This window comes from Motacilla alba, chromosome 1A (genome assembly GCF_015832195.1).
Source record: "Motacilla alba alba isolate MOTALB_02 chromosome 1A, Motacilla_alba_V1.0_pri, whole genome shotgun sequence".
NCBI classification, from domain to species: domain Eukaryota; kingdom Metazoa; phylum Chordata; class Aves; order Passeriformes; family Motacillidae; genus Motacilla; species Motacilla alba.
The window spans coordinates 10,793,152-10,809,929 of NC_052031.1; the positions used below are offsets into that span (position 1 = coordinate 10,793,152).

Here is a 16,778-nt window from a genome sequence, read left to right on the forward strand (position 1 = left end):
TGCTTGGCCTGGCCTCACAAGGAAAATCTGTGTGATTTGACACTCCACCTCTCTCTCCAAGATGGATTAGAGATACACTTTTAGAAGAATCCTCAGGGAAGAATAAGATACACACTATCATTCTCAGGCCATATGGAAAAAAGCAAGGACAGAGTTGTCCTTAATCTTATACTACATTTTTTATGTTTTTTGCTCTGTACCCTAGTCACTGAACTATTTTCCAGTCTCCTGCTATGTCTGTGTCTGTGTCAGCCTCTGCCCTTCAGTTGGGTAGCTGAGACACTTTATTTTGGTTTTTTGGGCACCATGACACCCCCTGTTTTCTGGCTTCTTTCACTTACTGAGATGGTGTTTTCCAAGGACTTCATGTTCCCTCACCAAACAGTAGTAGGCAACCTCTGTGTGGTAAAAATAATAATGTTATCACATGCTTCCAGATGTCTCTCTTGTCTCCAAAGCCAGTTGAAATTCAGTTTCTCTGGTTTTGAAATGGGTGACCTGCAGAAGTTCTTGTGTGCCCAGAAGCTTGGCTGTTGAGCTGTTACCTGTCTACACACTTTGTCTTGCCTGTCTTTAGACTATCACAGCTACTACCCTACCTGAAGGTGTACCATAAAGGCCTTGTTCCACCAAATCCATCCAGTCCTTTAATCTGTGGGCTTTATTACTGTTCCTCAGAAGGACTGAGGGGCAGCAATACCCGGCTTGCAGCTGGGAAAATAAATGCCTTCCTTAAGAGACAAGGCTTTTAATGTGTCAGGAGAGAGAGAGAGGCCCTGCCAGAGAGTGATTGAGCACAGTTAAATAAGGCTTTGCTCTGAATCACCCTCTGGACATGCCTGTCCACCTGAATTGATTGTTCAGGGAGCCCAGGGAGGCTCATTCTAACTTACACATTTAAATTAAATGCCTCTAGTTCTATGGTGTGAATGCATCCTTCCCTCCTCCTAATGGTACCCAAATCCCCTTCTGAAATGGGGCTGCCTTCTAGGGTCTGAAATACTTTCTGTGACCTTTTTGCTAACTTCCATCTCACAGTGAGCCAGCCACCCTGGTCTGGCAGGAGCTGTGCCCCAGCATGGCACTCTCCCTCCTGTCCTTGGCAGTTTGGGTTTAATCCTGTGCTGAGTTTGATTAGATAGGAGGGCCTCTGTTACATGAAGTATTTTCTGCAGTATAAAGCTGTGAGGCATTCAACAGCTTATGTGTGCCTGGAGAATAAAGAATAAAAAAAAATCAACAGAAAGGAAAAATACACAAAGCTTTCTGGCAGTGGATGTGATCACCCAGTATTAGGCTTAGAATGAATCTCTGCAATTCCACAAACTTTACATTTATTTATTTAACAACAGATTCACTTTGCTGATCTTATATACCTGTAGAAATCCTATATACATATATATTCAAATCCACAATTCTACACACACACACATATATATATATATATCTGTGTACATATATACACAGAGATCTTTTAATGGTATTGTTTATATTATCTTGAGGCTAAACGTTATCAGGCTCTGTCACTTAGTAGATTTCTGGGGATAAATTTGTAATGGATGTCTTTCCTATTTCAAAATCAAAATAAATAATGGAAGAAGCTCAAAATATTTACAGTTTGAGATAAAAAGATAAGCATTCAGACATTGAAGTATTTCTTGAAAATCTCTCTGAAGGAAATCAGTGTGAAATCTTGAGATTTCAGGTAGGTTTTGTCATAATCTAGCCAAACCTTTGATGATAAAATTGAAAAATTGTTGCAAGAACCCTTCTTTCAATATTTTAGTCTTCTGGTTTCAAGTGTGAATAATTCCTACAAGTTCAGTAAAAGTAAAAAAGTAAAGATAGGTAGTAATTTAGGCAATAGTGGTGAAAGATCTCTCTTATTTCGAAGAAACAAATCTAAATGGATTAATTTGCCTTAAATTTTTTTATTAAACATAATATATATTAGCCAAAGTCCTGGCCCTTGATTTTGTTTAGTGCATGCTAAGACAAAGATAGTTTTATTTATCAACAAAAATCCTTTTTTTCTTATAATCAAAGTGTAAATTGTATCTAGACATTAATCTATTAGTGTACATTAGGCAGTGAAATTTATTTTTTTAATTATGTAATAAATATACTGCTTGAACAATACTTTCCTTACAGATTTTCTGGCCAGCATCAGCAAACAAGGTTGAAGAGTGCAAAATGGCTGGCAAGGATCCTACAGTAAGTTGTAATCCACATGCACACATACTCACAAATTAGGTACTTGGCAATAAAGCAAGAGCACCTTGAGTGCAGCCAAAGCAAAATAAAAGAAGTGTTTGGTTTTCTTTTGAAATGCTTTTCAAGCCAATCTATAAAGTGAAATTCTGGAAAATCAGGTGATGTAAACAGGATGCACCTCCAGACTCTGACAGATGGGAAAAGATATGCAGTGTCCATTTCCTGCCTTTTTTGGTTTTTACTAATCAAACTAGGTAATAGTGCTTTTCCAGGTATGTCCTGGGGTGATGTTGCACAGCCTGTTGAGCTGCTCTTTGCAGTGGGGAAGTTCTCTGGCTGCTCCCCAGGAGCACACTGTGATGGTGGGTGGTACCCAGTGCCTGCAGTCTGAAAACCCCAGTTGTGCACCAGTTTTCAGATTGTATTGTATGGTGCTGGCTCCTGCTGAACCAAAAATGTGAATGCCTTTAAAAGTAAATAAACTAGCGCAGTCTGCTAAACAAGGATTAACTCTACTGATTTTCATGAAGATGATTGATGGCACAGTTTCCAACCCTGTGTTCATAAAACGTATCAGTTCACACTGTCTTGGGTGAGGTTTGGAGGGTTGAATATGAAAGCAGTTCTGGGATCTGGGTAAGAAAATGTATTCATAAAAAAAAATCTATTTTCAGCCTAAAGTGCATTAACACTTGATCACACTAAAAAAATGAAAGAGTAGAAAAGAAAGGGAAGAAAAAAAAAAGTAAATCTAATACTTGAAGTGTGTGGCCCTTAACATTCTGGTTTAATTTTCATGCTGATTTGAAGATGTTACTGTAGGTCTTCCATACAAAGCTACAGTTGACTGCAAACCTCAGTTTAATGTTTTGGAAATAAATTGTTTATACAAATAGCAAAATCTGATATTTAGACTTGCTTTCTTTTCAATTATCTCCACTTATGTTGAACAAATCGGGGGGAAAAGAGACTGATTCAGAGGTGTCCTTAATGAAACGTACTAAGATTCCGCCTTGGTTTCCTGAAGAAGGCCTGCTTCTTCTCATGCAGGAGAGATATGTGAATGAAAATTGGATTGCTCTGTGGAAGTAAGGGAGCTGTGTGGACTCCTCTATAACTCATCTGTGGTGCTCAATCAAAGAGAGTCCAGTTCCCAGAGTAGGCAAAATGACATAAAGAGAAACAGCTGTCCGAATCCAAGGACCAACAAACTCAGTAGCTGTTTTCATAATACTACTAAAATTATATGCCATGTCTGTTCTCTAGAGTTCCCAGCTCTAGAGTTCTACAAGTTCTCTGTGTTTCCTGCAGCACGGCTGTGGGAACTTTGTGCGCGTGATCCAGTCGTACAACCGCACCCACCTGTACGTCTGCGGCAGCGGCGCCTTCAGCCCCGTCTGCGTCTACGTCAACAGGGGACGCAGGTCTGAGGTAACTCTCTTCTCATTCTGCCCACTCACTTTGGGGTCCACCCTGCTGGTGTGAAGCAAAATCTCTAAGTCTTGAAAATGCAAGAATCAGTGGTCCCAGTAGGTTCCTTCACCGATGTTAAACAGCAAAAGAGCAAAGGTCCAAAGTTTTCTGACCTGATACCAGCTAGAAGCAAAGCCATGCCTCAAATATGATGGTTGTCCAAAATATGATATATTTGTCCAATATATGGGCAATATTTGTCATATATATATATATATGTCGAATATATGATGGTTGCCCACAGTCATACCAAATGATGGGATACATTTGATAGTACCTTCTATTTGACATTGTCTGGTGAATTCATTCCTACCATTTGGTGGAAAAATGCCCAAGAAATACTTGAGAGGAAATAGCCAGTTAGTTGAAAAGTAAAATACAAAGTCTACTTTTTATAACTTCCATGTGTTGCTGGTTCCTTGGAGAAGCACTTAATTTGGCTAGCTATTCAGGTTAGGTTTGCTGGAATTCAGCTTAACACCATCTAGATTCAATCCCAGTACAGGAACTTTATCTACTGCACAAGTTTTGCCCCACTAGATGGTGCCCAGATGAAGTTGGTAAGTTTCTCTTCACTGTAAGATCATACTTTTTCTAGATAGGTCTCCAGTTTTTCTATATTCAGTTTCATTGAGTGTATTTTCAGTATAAGTACCAGATGTTTCAGAAGTATATGGTCCAAGTTTCCTGATTTGAAAGTGAAATGTTTGTTTATGTGCAAATGTAATAGGTAATAAATTAAGCAACCAGAAGGAAAAAGAAAGGCACTTAAGCAGAAGGCAGCACCTCAGTAGCTTTTGGGTCAGATTCATGTCTGCAGGCACAGGGGTGTGCAGTATATTTTCCAGAACAATGTGGAAGCAGATGTGTTGGGAAGGAAGATCAGAGCGTGCTACCTGGAGCTTTGCCATGTGAGGGCAGCTTTAAAAGCTGGGCTGGCTTCTCAGGAAGACACTGAGAAATTCATCACTGATTTAATTGGGAGTGGGATGGGAATTCTGGCTGAGCCCCAAGATTGCTGCACAGGTTGCCAGGGAGGTGATTAGTCAATGTTCCTCCAAGTCAGTTTGCATTGTATGATCTCGGTGACTTTTGGTAGATCCCTACCTGGCTCCAGTTTCCTTAACAGAGCATGCACTCAGAATCACTGCACTTTCAATCCTACTAAATGATCTAAAAGTAGAGATTATAGGCCTGGATTTAAAAGCAGAAGCAAGCAGAACTAAGTAAGTAAATCAATCCTTCTGGTTAAAAAATTCTGCATTGACTTATTTTGATGTATTATGAAACAGGGATCACCTTTCCCCAGCATTATTCTGTTTCTTGAAAAATCATTTAAAACATGAACGGTGATCTCATTTGTCTTTAATTAATGTAATACTCTTTATCATCTTAAGTACTGGTATTGCAGCCCAGAGAAGTTTGAATCTCATTATTTTAGACTGTTTGTAAATGAGACTGGGACAGAGGGGAGGGCAGGAAATGACATCTCCAGATGATGCAAGATGTTAAATTTCTAAATGAAGAGTAAAGATACATGACTTGGAAAAGCAGAACCAGCTTCACTTAGCCTGTCTGTATAGCTGCATGCCTATGATCAATTGATTAAATAAACTGCTGTTTCAGACGTCTGGAGTCTGTGAGACACTTGACTGTAGGCACTTCATGCTCAAAGCCATTACTGTGCAGGCCAACAATAGCATAACAGTTTAAACCCAAGAATTTCCTTCTGAACTCATTGCATATATCTGTGCATGACTAATTGATAGAGCAGTATGAGGAACTATGTAATGCTGATGGGACTAGTGAAAATTCATTTTTTTCTCTGCTTGTATCATTTCACCTTCAATATGGTACAGTTTTCAATGCACAAAAGGCTGTTTTTGCACGTGCAAATGAATATTTTAGAAAGCACATCTGTTTTTCTCTAGAAGCTACAAAGCCTGACAGAGTCATGTCCAGCAATCATAAGAACTGGGCCTGTTTTGCTCTTCTGTCTCCAAGATCCCATATAAGCTCACAAAAAATGGGGGTTTCATTGATGAGGCAAAATTCTGCCCTTTTCCCTGAAATAGAGGTTATAAAACAATTAATTTTCTTCTTTGGCACACTTAATACTTTGGTCTTTGGTAATTACTCCCTTAGTCACCCAAATATATTCTAATGTCAAAGTAAATACAAACAGAAGGAAGTGTAATCCCTATGTGAAGTAATTATAGACTAAATGGTAGTTTAATATATATGAAAATCAAGTGTAATCCTGGAGCTAGTTTAGTAGAGGAGTAATGGGCATTTTGAATTGGTAAATAGTGGTTTAATATAGTACACATGGATTAGAATCAAACAGCATATAATCTAGAAGTGAAAAAAAAAACCAACAAAGAAACCACCCAAGATCACATTAGAAACTTCATACTTATATTTTAACAATGTTTAGAAAGCTTATTACTGAAACAATAGATAAGATCTCTGAGATTAAATTAGGCAAAACAGAAGAGAGGGGAAAGAGAGGGAACAATCATATGAAAACTTCCTGCTGCAGCTGTGCACTTGAACTTGTAATCTTCAATTCACTGGTGCCAAATGGCTGCTTAGGGACTTGTGTGGCATCTCCACTCCTCTGTGATTTACATTAACTGTTAAAGGGTATATAAGAAGTTGCTGTCCTTTCTCAAATAACTAATTGTTGGCATCTATCTCACAAAAGTCTTTCTTTGGAAATTTTGTCAGCTACGTTTTTCTTTCATAATGTTTTAAGTTTGGTTATTTGTTGTTTTTTTTTTTTTTTCTTGCAGTTGTGTCTTTTGGCCTTTTATTAAAGATTGGAAGTTTGTTGTAGGAGCTTAAGAACAAGCTGTTTGGTATACAGTGTAGGGGAGTCAGTGTGTGTTGGCTCAGCTTACATCTGCCATTACTGACTGCAGTTTTCAAGGAATGAGCTTGGGCCTGAGTAATTTCTTGCTGAGCACACTGTGCTAGTATTGCTGGGAGCCAAGAAGTGAAGAGTTGCACCAAAATGGGCAGATTTTCTAAAAATATTCAGATTGATTGTATTTTAAGCTGTAGTCCAAATTGCTTCTACTTTGCTAAATATATTTCCTGTTCATAAAGTACATAACATATAAGCAAATCCCTGTACCATGATTTCTTAAAAAAAACCCTCAGGAGATTTCAGGCTATGGTAAAAGGTGTAGATAAATCATCTATCACTGTGGATTTGGAGCCTTGCACGTAATCCAAGAGATGGTATTGAAGAAAATAAGTGTCATTTGGGGATTTTTGGAGGTCTGATAACTCAGTAAAGACCAAATGATTTATGCTATAATCTAATGACAGTTGTCATAAGAGATTTTTATTTTACATGTATTATTTTTCTAGTAGCTTTAATACAATGTCCTAGACAGTTGTAAATAAACCAGTATATTCAGAAAATAAATTATAAATAACTTCAAAACCACAGAAGCAGTCTTCATGGATATTATTGCAGAGATCAGTCAACCTATCCTTAAGAGAGACAGAGGGAACTTTTTTTGATTCAGTGTCTTGAATTTATAACAAGAGTCTTGATAATAACTATATGTCAGTGTTATCTAACAAGATGATGGAATTCGGAATAGAAGAATTAAACTACCAGTAGTACAGTGAAAGTGCCCAGTAGAGCACTGTTAATAGAGCAATGCTAATGCTGCAAACAGCCAGGCATAAAAACCAGCTTAGATCTAATGGTTTCTGACATGAGAAGTGACACACAAATCTGCTTTGCAGGAACAAATCTTCAAGATCGACTCCAAGTGTGAATCAGGAAAGGGACGCTGCTCTTTCAACCCTAACGTGAACACGGTGTCTGTTATGATCAGTAAGTAAAGATACTCCAGGCTCTTGGGGTCTAAACCCATATGGTCATGTGGAGGGTGGGTTGATGGAATGGCCCAAGGGAGCTGGACACAGATTTCAGCCTCCCAGGAGCAGTGCCTTTTGCCTGGCTGATGGGCACAAGGGGTGGGTCCATCTGTGTTTTGAGGCTTGTGTGAAGCTTAAGGTGGGTGAACAAATGAAATGCAGGAATGAGTTATTGAAAGGGGAAGAGAGACACAGGATCAAAAGTTTCTCCCTTTTCCAGATTACACATTTTTTCCCAGGAATAGTTTCAGCTTTGCATTAGTCTGTCTAGCATTTATATTTGCATGGTTTCTGACCTTGTTCATCCTAGACAGCACTTGTGTCTTATTTAATTATTTTTAAAATCCCAGAGTAGCCAGGGAAAGAAAGCCTGAAGACTTCAGATGCTTTGAATTGCATTTTTGTTTTCATTGCTGCTGTAGAGCCCACCAACTATTGTAAAGCTCTTCATTCTTCAATTGGCTTTATACCCAAACAATTTTGCCATTTTCTTCCATCTGAAAGGCTAGAAAGTGAAACAATAAAAAATTTCTGCTGTGTTTGTTGCATACATATGAGAAAACTCAAAGGGGGAATACACTTTGTGCAGCCTAAGTCATCTGTAAAAGATACTTTTCATTTTTTCAACCAGGAAGACCTGGAAATATATACTCAGTGTAACCTGACCTTTCACATTTGCTGTATGTTCACACACTTCTAGTGCCAAAGCCCTGATTTTTCAACATGTGTCTGCTCCTTGCTGTATTTTTGGCTACGAAGGGAACAGCAGTTGCACAGATTTTTGAGACTTTCTTTGTAAATAAAACTTATTGCACACAGGTACTCTGTATTTCACCCAAGGTTTACCAGGAAACAAAGTGCCATATTTCTGCCATTCAGCTTCCTCTGAAATCAATTACATCAATTACATATTGTGTGAGATATTTCCTTTAAAGTCTTATAGATCTTAAGGAGAGTGTCGTACAGTCTGTCCTACATGGCATGTTCAAAATATAAGTTGCTTTTTTTTTTTGGTTTTTGATTCCTTACTGCATATATATTTAGTACAAAGGATATCTGGTCACAGAGATGTGAACTGAACACCTTTAGAGAACAGGTAAATGCTACCTAGACATCTCTCTGAACCTTGGCAGCACTTACACCTTTATCTCAACAGTGATCTAGGGGCAGTGTTTACAGACACTCACTGTGTAAAGAAAATGTTTGTTCAAAGTCAGTGATAGATGAGTCCACTGCTACTCATTGCCATTCTGTATTGTTAAGCGAAGTAAATGTTTCCTTTCCTTGTTCCTTCTGGATTTTATATAGCAACATTAAAGAAAATTGTTTCTCAATTATTGTTTGTACATTAAGCTGATTTTTTTCTACAGTAGATCTATGGCAGCTTTGTTCATGTAAATAGATTTTTCGTTTTCTTCTTGATCTCTGTTATGCGACTGAGGAGACCTTCCCTACAGTTTGACTTATCTTTCATGGCACAGTTCATCTACAAAGTTTAAATTATTCCACAAAGGTCAAAATTCTTTTAAAAAGAGTCCCCACATTGAGTTTTGTACTTTGTGTTGCAAAGTCCAGTCACTTCAAAACCTTAAGCTCTAGTGAATTTGGCCTCAGTATCCATGCCAGAAACATGAACATTTTCTAAGTCTCAGCCCATGTTGTAATGAGGGGACTGAGCCAATGTACTGGACTCACCTTTGAGCTTTCTGCAGGAGGAATTCCCTCCTATTGCTTCAGAATATAGTAAATACCACCAGACCAACTAACTCGTCCAATAAAAGAACCCTTTTTAAATATAGGTGCAATTTCTTGACCATTTTGGGAATCACCAGCCTACAATACAGCAGGAAAGCTGATTCACCCTTCAGAAGAAAATGGTGCTATAAAAATAAATTTGAACTTTGTACAGTTTGCCATTGTACAGAGATGCATTTGCATCAAAGCAATGAAAAAAGTGCTTTGAAGCAGCTTGGCAATACTAGTGTGCAGATGCATGTCTTTCTCCCCACCACAACTATGAGATATTTATAAAAGCAGACATACCTCATCAATTCAGTAATTGCCCCCAGTTACAAAGTGAAGTAGAGTGAACTCATTGTGCTGTGCAGATCAAATACTGTGTGGAGTTTAAGGATTTTACCAGAAGGAAGTGGAACTGATGGATCTCCCCTGATACATGATTAGCAAATAGTCTCTAGTAATGCTTAAGACATGAGTAATACTGTTGATATGTAATAGGATTAAAATTACATAGTGTAGTACTGTTGCTGAAGTGTGTATGTATGTGTATATGCACAGGACTGTACATAACATTTGGTGAAAACCATAAACCTGATCTCTTTCAGGCAATTTGTTTCATAATAAGAATAAAGTTCTGATGGATTGTTGCAAGGAGGCAAATATACAAAATTGCTTATAAATTTGTCCAGATCTAAAATCATTCTGTCAATACCTGCTCCAGAAGTAAATGCTTCAGCAACATGCAGCAAATGCATTGCTTAAATCCCCAGCGTAGGAATCTTGTCCTCATGGGGAGAGGTGAGAGCAGAAGAGTGGCTGCTGGATGCCCTGCCAGGGTTCAGTTCAAGCTCCAGTTAGCAGCAGAAAAGCAGTCTCCAGAGTTTTGATCCTCTCATGAGCTTCTCAATAGTCTTCCATGCTGATTATGAAAACACACACACACACACGCACACACACACAGAGACAGCATGAAAATAGCCTCAAGTATGTCTGAGCCTGTGACTCTTGCCAGCTTGACCACACTCTCTGGGTAGTCCAGGAGTACAGACAAAAACATCAATCAAGGGACCCAGCTGCACTGGAATGTATTCAGCCACCACTCCCACTCTGAGAGTTAGAGTTTATTTTAGCTACTGTTTTCTATTCTGGGGTTTCATTGTCATTAGTCAGTGGAAATTGCTTGGTTATTCACAGAGTAGAAAATGATAGTATATGTAATTATGTATACATATGTTTATGCACACACACAGACTGAAACAAACACAGATAGACATCCTGACTGATGGGCTGAGTTTTAAGCCCTGCACAGGGAGCAGAAGCTCATAGTTCTGTTAATGAAGGAGTTGCATGTCTCATTCTGCTCAAGCATAATGACCCTATACTTAGAACCAAGTACACAACAGGGGACAACTGTTGCTCCATATTACTCTGAGTAAAGTTCAATGGTATGATTGTCTGGCCTCTGCAATACTGAAGTCAGCTTGAGGCTGCCTAGGGCAGCCATAACAATGCTGCTGGTAAAAATTGGCACTGATCCACTGACTGCAATAGATGTTGTGCCAGTTTGCAGCAGCAATAAATTCAACCCAGTCACTTCAACTACTTTCGTAATCAAAAAAAAAATAATAATTTGAAGCTCAAACTTAAGATATTGAATGTGATATTTTTTGATAGCACTAGCCTTATTCTCCAGTGGTCCTTAGCAGTGCAAATGAGGCAACTAAACTTCCTATCAAGAATGGTTTCCCATGAATGCAACTCTGCTGTGGCATTTAATGGTACAGTTCCATAAAGTCTCTAAAAAAAATCTGATTACTCTCATGGATTCTAGTTTGAGTCTTTGTAAATCAGAGAAAACTTCATTCCCATGACCCACTATTTGTCTGTATAGACTCCTGTGTAAATAAAGAGGTGATGAATTTAAAATAAACTTTTCTTTTTTCCCAAAAGCCATAACAGTTCTCCCTCCGTTTCAATTCTTTACAGATGAAGAGCTTTTTTCAGGAATGTATATTGATTTCATGGGGACAGATGCAGCCATTTTTCGCAGTCTGACCAGGAGGAATGCAGTGAGGACTGACCAGCACAATTCCAAGTGGCTGAGTGGTGAGATGCCTCTAATTTACCAGAGTTTTCATGGGTGTCACAGAGATTCTGCTTTCCTTTGCTTAAAACAAAGACCACATCTTTTAAAAAGCTTGTCTCTGAATTTAATTTATGAAGCTGAACCATGAAGAAATGTGTGTAAATACAAATTGTAGACAATGCACAGATGTAGAGGGATCTCTGCATCAGCCAAGCTCCTAGGCCACCCTACCTGCGGGCTTTTTTTTGCAGGAAGGCTGAACCAAGCTCTTTGAGGGCAAGTGTATGAAAACCTTTCCAATGGCAATTGGAGGCAGTCTGATTTCTAGAGAAGTGCCTTCACCTCTAATGAATCACATATTGCCTTAAATCAGTGTTTGATCCTAAGCCACCGGCTTCAGGTAATTCAAGGTGATCCATCTCTGCACAGAAGATTCATCACCCCTTGCATTCAAAATGTGTGCAGAAGAGTGTCCCACTCCCAGAGAAGTCAATGTGGATCATTGCCACTTATTTCAGTGGTGAGAAATTGGTTATCTAAACACAGTACAAAAACTAATTTCCGAGTGGAATCAAATAACTCTTTGATTCACTGGCATTACTGTGAAAATTCTCCCTGTCTTTACTGGTAAGAAGACTCCTTCCAATGAAACCAATTTAAACTAAAATGGTAGACAACCCCCTGAGCAGAGGTAGGTGTGAAAGGTTATAGACCAACTAACACAGCATTTACAGTTTTAAAAGGCCTTCAGGCATGTTGAAATAGAGTTATTGTGGTTTTGTCTTGATATTTTTAATGGTGACGACTTATTCCTGTCTGGCTGTGACTACAATGAAATCACAAGATTTCATTCACAAATTTCACGATGACAGGGAAACTACATCTGCTCTCTAAATATTTTTTTCTGTTTGTTATACATTCTTACACTTAACTGTGCACCCTAACATGCACATTCAAAAATGAATTAGAGAAAAAGAAAATTCTAAAATGCCTAATTTCTGGAAAATCTGCCTGTTCAAAACAGGTATTTGAAAGTACAGTTATTTCCGTGTTCTTTTACAGCCAGAGTCATGACATTTGTTATATTAATTGAGAATAGACTTATGTGAACAGAAAAAGGCTGCAGTCCAAAATGAGTTTTCTGTCAGACATTCAACCTTTGTATCAGATTGTTTCAAACTTTGTATTGCACTTCAGCTGAACAAGCAATCTTGCATGATCATTGAAAAGGCAAAGCCTTCATGCAGGGAGAAGGGCCACTTCTTCCTTCAGTCAAAGGAGGTATTCTGAGGCCTCCTGCACTATCCATTATATGTTTGCTGTTAAGGTTATAAGTTATTTTGTTGTCTCCCTAATTCTCCTTTGTAGTGTTTTACACATACATTTGATTATGTTTACCAGCCTCTGATACAAAGTCAAATGCTGCTCAAGCATTTGCCTACGCTCCTTTCCTTTTCTGGGTTACACAAATTGTTTTCCTCTCTTATTTGTGAACCTTACTTGTTATATTCCTAAGCTCTTCCAGCTTACTGTTATGTTTTGTCTCAATGAGACTTTCCTTTGGTGCCCCAGATAACACACTGATTCTTCCTCCTTCCTCGAAGTCTTTGGGTCTTTACAGTAATCTAATACCATTGCTTCTGGACTGCTCCTCCAAAAATTTGCTGTGAAATAAAAGTTTGAGGATGCAAGCACATTTGGCTGCCAGCATGGAGCCTTTTACGTGTTGATATTTGATATATTCAGCACTTCCTTGAAGCAGTCAGTAAATGTCAAATCATTCATTGCTTATACTGCTACATCTTTTGGTTTCATCCTTTTGGTAAACTTTTTCATTTCAGAGCCTATTTTTGTGGATGCTCATGTTATCCCGGATGGCACTGACCCCAATGATGCCAAAATCTACTTCTTCTTCAAAGAAAGACTCACAGACAACAGCGGCAGCACAAAGCAAATTCATTCGATGATTGCAAGAGTATGCCCAGTAAGAACTGTAACTGTTTTGTTTACCAGGTTGCTGGGATAAGCTGCTAGTGTGACATGATAATCTAAAAGACTAAATATTTGAAAAGCCTTTGATTTGACAAAATTTCCTGTTGCTGTGTCACCATTCATAATTAAGAAGAGCCGTTACTCACAGCTAGGGTCTGACCAGGTTATATATATCTAACTATACGTGTAAGAATATGGAAATGTAGAGGTTCAGGCGTTTGTGTATTTCTCTGACTGAGTCAGAATAGTTACCAGTGTTGAGTTTTCAAACTTGCTGTCCTTAGCACAAATAAGACACATTGTTTCCTTAATAAAAATGAACTTTAAGCAGTGAAGGCTTTTACACATACACACTCAGAATAGTTAAAGCACATCAGATATATCAAGCTTTTAAACTGGCGGATTTAACTTTCAAATGCTGTTTTCATTTTTACGACATCTTTCTGCTTGCTTGCATTGATGCATGTGTGAGCCTTACTTTAAAAATATGCCCAGGAAATTTGTGGCTATTCCTGGGCAATAATTAATTTTTTTTCACAGCACTCCTCTTGTATCTCTAATCAACTTTAGATGAAAAATGATTGAAGCAGCTATTAATATCTCCGGTGAATTTTTTTTTTTTTTTTAAATGAGAGTAAAATTATAAATGCACAATTGCTGCTAGCCTATTCATTCCTTTTTTTGGAAGGCTTCAGGAAGTTCATTCTGAGTGTTTGTATATTTGGGTTTTCTTTAGAATTTGATGCTTTGTGATGTTGTTGTGCCTGGGTGTGAAGGTGTTTGTCCTTCTCTGGCAAAATGCTGAGGCATGTGATCTCTTTTATAATCTCCATTCTCAGTATTTCAGTGAGAGTGCCTAAAGGCCTTTTTGGGTGTTTTGCAGGAAGATATTTCACTCAATTACAGCTCTATTAGGTTTTTTACTGTAATGATGAAGCCCAAATCAATTTTGAAAGGCCTAAGCCTTTTTAGACTTACATTGAAGCCAGTGGCAGAATCCCAAGGCCAATTAAAATAAATCTGAGCCAGTCATATTTGTATATTTGTATATATACCATCGTATTCATGTGTTAATGCCTTTGAGACTGGCAAAATATATTACCCACTGAAAAGACTCCTTATGAGTCACCCAAAATGTTGGATTTTCCAACATTTCCAACTTCAACAGCATCAGTGAAACATGTCCAGCACTTTTTTGAAATCCCATTTCAGTAGCTTCTGCATTTTGGTTTTTCCTTGGGTGACATCATGTTACGCACTTTAGAGGACACTGCTCTTATGTAAGGCATTCACCAGCACAGTTGGCCAGGATCTGTCACCTCAGGGCTGCATCACCAGGTTTGGCAGTTACAGTTCCCACCCTGAACCATGGAAAATTGGAAAGAGCTATGAGTGAGCTGTGACCAAGCCATCTCTGGACTAATCTAGCAGGACTTGCAACAGTGCATAACTAGCTTGACCCACACTAGCCATCATTTCTGAATACTGTTCAGAGCATCCACCTCATGTGCTAGTGTGGCTTACTAGGTCAGGCGCAGCTGTGCTGCTGTCAGGACTAGAAGAAACATCCCTCCACAGAACCATGAGACTTTTTAGAGATAGCATGGGCTTTTTCCTGGGTGTCAATGAGTTATGCAGAGCTCCACAGTCACTTCCAGACATAACAGCATAGACTGCTGATGCACAAAAATCTACTGCACAGCCCTCCAACCCTGCTAGCACAGCAGTGAAAGTCCACTCAGAAGTCTAGTTCTCGGTTTGTTCTGCATATAGGATGCTTAGATGAGGGGATTTGGCTTAGGCCTATCTATTTTTAATATTAAATTTACCAGATAATTATCTAGATAATGAATTAACCTGAGAAGAATGTGGGAAAGCCCAGTAAAATGTTAGCCGTGTTTTATTTCTTCTTTTCTGAAAATAGTATTTCTTTCCAGAATGACACAGGTGGTCAGCGCAGTCTCGTGAACAAGTGGACAACATTCTTGAAAGCAAGACTTGTGTGCTCAGTAATGGATGAAGATGGAACAGAAACGTACTTTGATGAATTAGGTATCCCAAAAAACATTCCTTAAAATTTCACCTAAATGCTATGCCTTGTGCATATTTAATGACTGATCTTCATTCAGTTTCTTAGTCAAGTTGTTAACAGTGAAATCATAGCACTAGAAGCCCATGACAAAATTCCCCTTGCAGTTTTATGACAGCAAAACCAAGAAATTCTTCATAAGTCTCTCTGTGTAATTATATGGTGATTAAGGTAATTAATCTTGACTATGTAAAACAATGATGTATGTAAAGAATTAATTCTTGGAAGGAAGCATCTATGTGGCTCTCTTACTCTTTTGCTACTAGCTTGGGTTACAATAGAGGGTTTTTAACATCCCTCTGAAACTGTTTCTTATAGCACTGTGTAACATACAGCTTTTCAATAATGCATTTTTTCTGTTTTTTGATCGCAGGGTAGAGTCCTCAGTTTGGTAATTCAAGATAATGCTCATAAATCCTGTTAGTGGCACCAGCAATAGCACTATCCATAAATACTATTTTTCAGGAATCATTTAGCCGTATAAATTTTTTTTTTCAACATGTGAAATACTGTAAATATTCAATGCATACAGCAATCACAAGAGGTTTCTTTTAATGAAGAAATTAATAGATGCCTATCTTGATAACTACGTGCCAAACAATATTACCAGAAAGTTTCAAATTCTATGTTTTCCGTAGCTGAAATGCACAAAATCATAGTTCTTAATTGATGTTTTTGAAGATTTGGTATGTGCTTTACTATAAATATAAATATTATAAGCAGCTAATGTGCCCTGCACTGGGTCTGCATTTGGTTCTGACCTTCTCTCCATTGTATCCTCTCTTTCTTTTCCTGATTATTATTCCTGATTCCCACCATAGCAAATAGGGCTTGGAGTCTTTTTGAGTTTATATATTTACAGCTACTTGGAGTACTTGTTTTAGTTCAAGGTTTCAGTGGAACCTGATTGGGCCTAGGAGCAGATCCTAACTTGCTTTAGCTCAGAATGTGCAAGGTGCTTGGAGGACTGATTTTGTGAAGTTTGCAGTGCCTCAGCACTGCCACAGTAGCTCATCTCTCAGAACTGTGATTTACCAACCTCCTCCTCTTCAACAAAGCAGTAGGATAACTGCTTTTAGTTTCTTGTATGACAATATATGGGGCCATAGTGAATAGGAGACAATGCTCCCAGCATGGGCTCCCAGCACAATTCCCTAGCAAAGAGGAAGAATACAGTCACAGCTGGAAATTCAGAAAATGGGGAGAGAACAAACACATGCTTCTGTGTTCATGTATAATTCAGGAGAGTATAACACTTCCAGTTCTGCATGGTGAAGTCTTTTG

At 38.4% G+C, this 16,778-nt stretch overlaps 1 protein-coding gene across 4 annotated transcripts in view; it reads left to right on the forward strand.

Annotated features, from left to right (window-relative positions):
* The window catches only part of SEMA3C (semaphorin 3C), a 118,433-nt gene that overhangs the window by 66,945 nt on the left and 34,710 nt on the right, over window positions 1-16,778 (forward strand). For all 4 annotated transcript variants that reach the window (XM_038153082.1, XM_038153085.1, XM_038153083.1 and 1 more), the window contains 6 exons: window positions 2,152-2,214; window positions 3,526-3,645; window positions 7,453-7,543; window positions 11,314-11,433; window positions 13,255-13,397; window positions 15,343-15,457. In XM_038153082.1, the coding sequence (XP_038009010.1) occupies window positions 2,152-2,214; window positions 3,526-3,645; window positions 7,453-7,543; window positions 11,314-11,433; window positions 13,255-13,397; window positions 15,343-15,457 (652 nt within the window). The remainder of the gene's footprint in view (window positions 1-2,151; window positions 2,215-3,525; window positions 3,646-7,452; window positions 7,544-11,313; window positions 11,434-13,254; window positions 13,398-15,342; window positions 15,458-16,778) is intronic.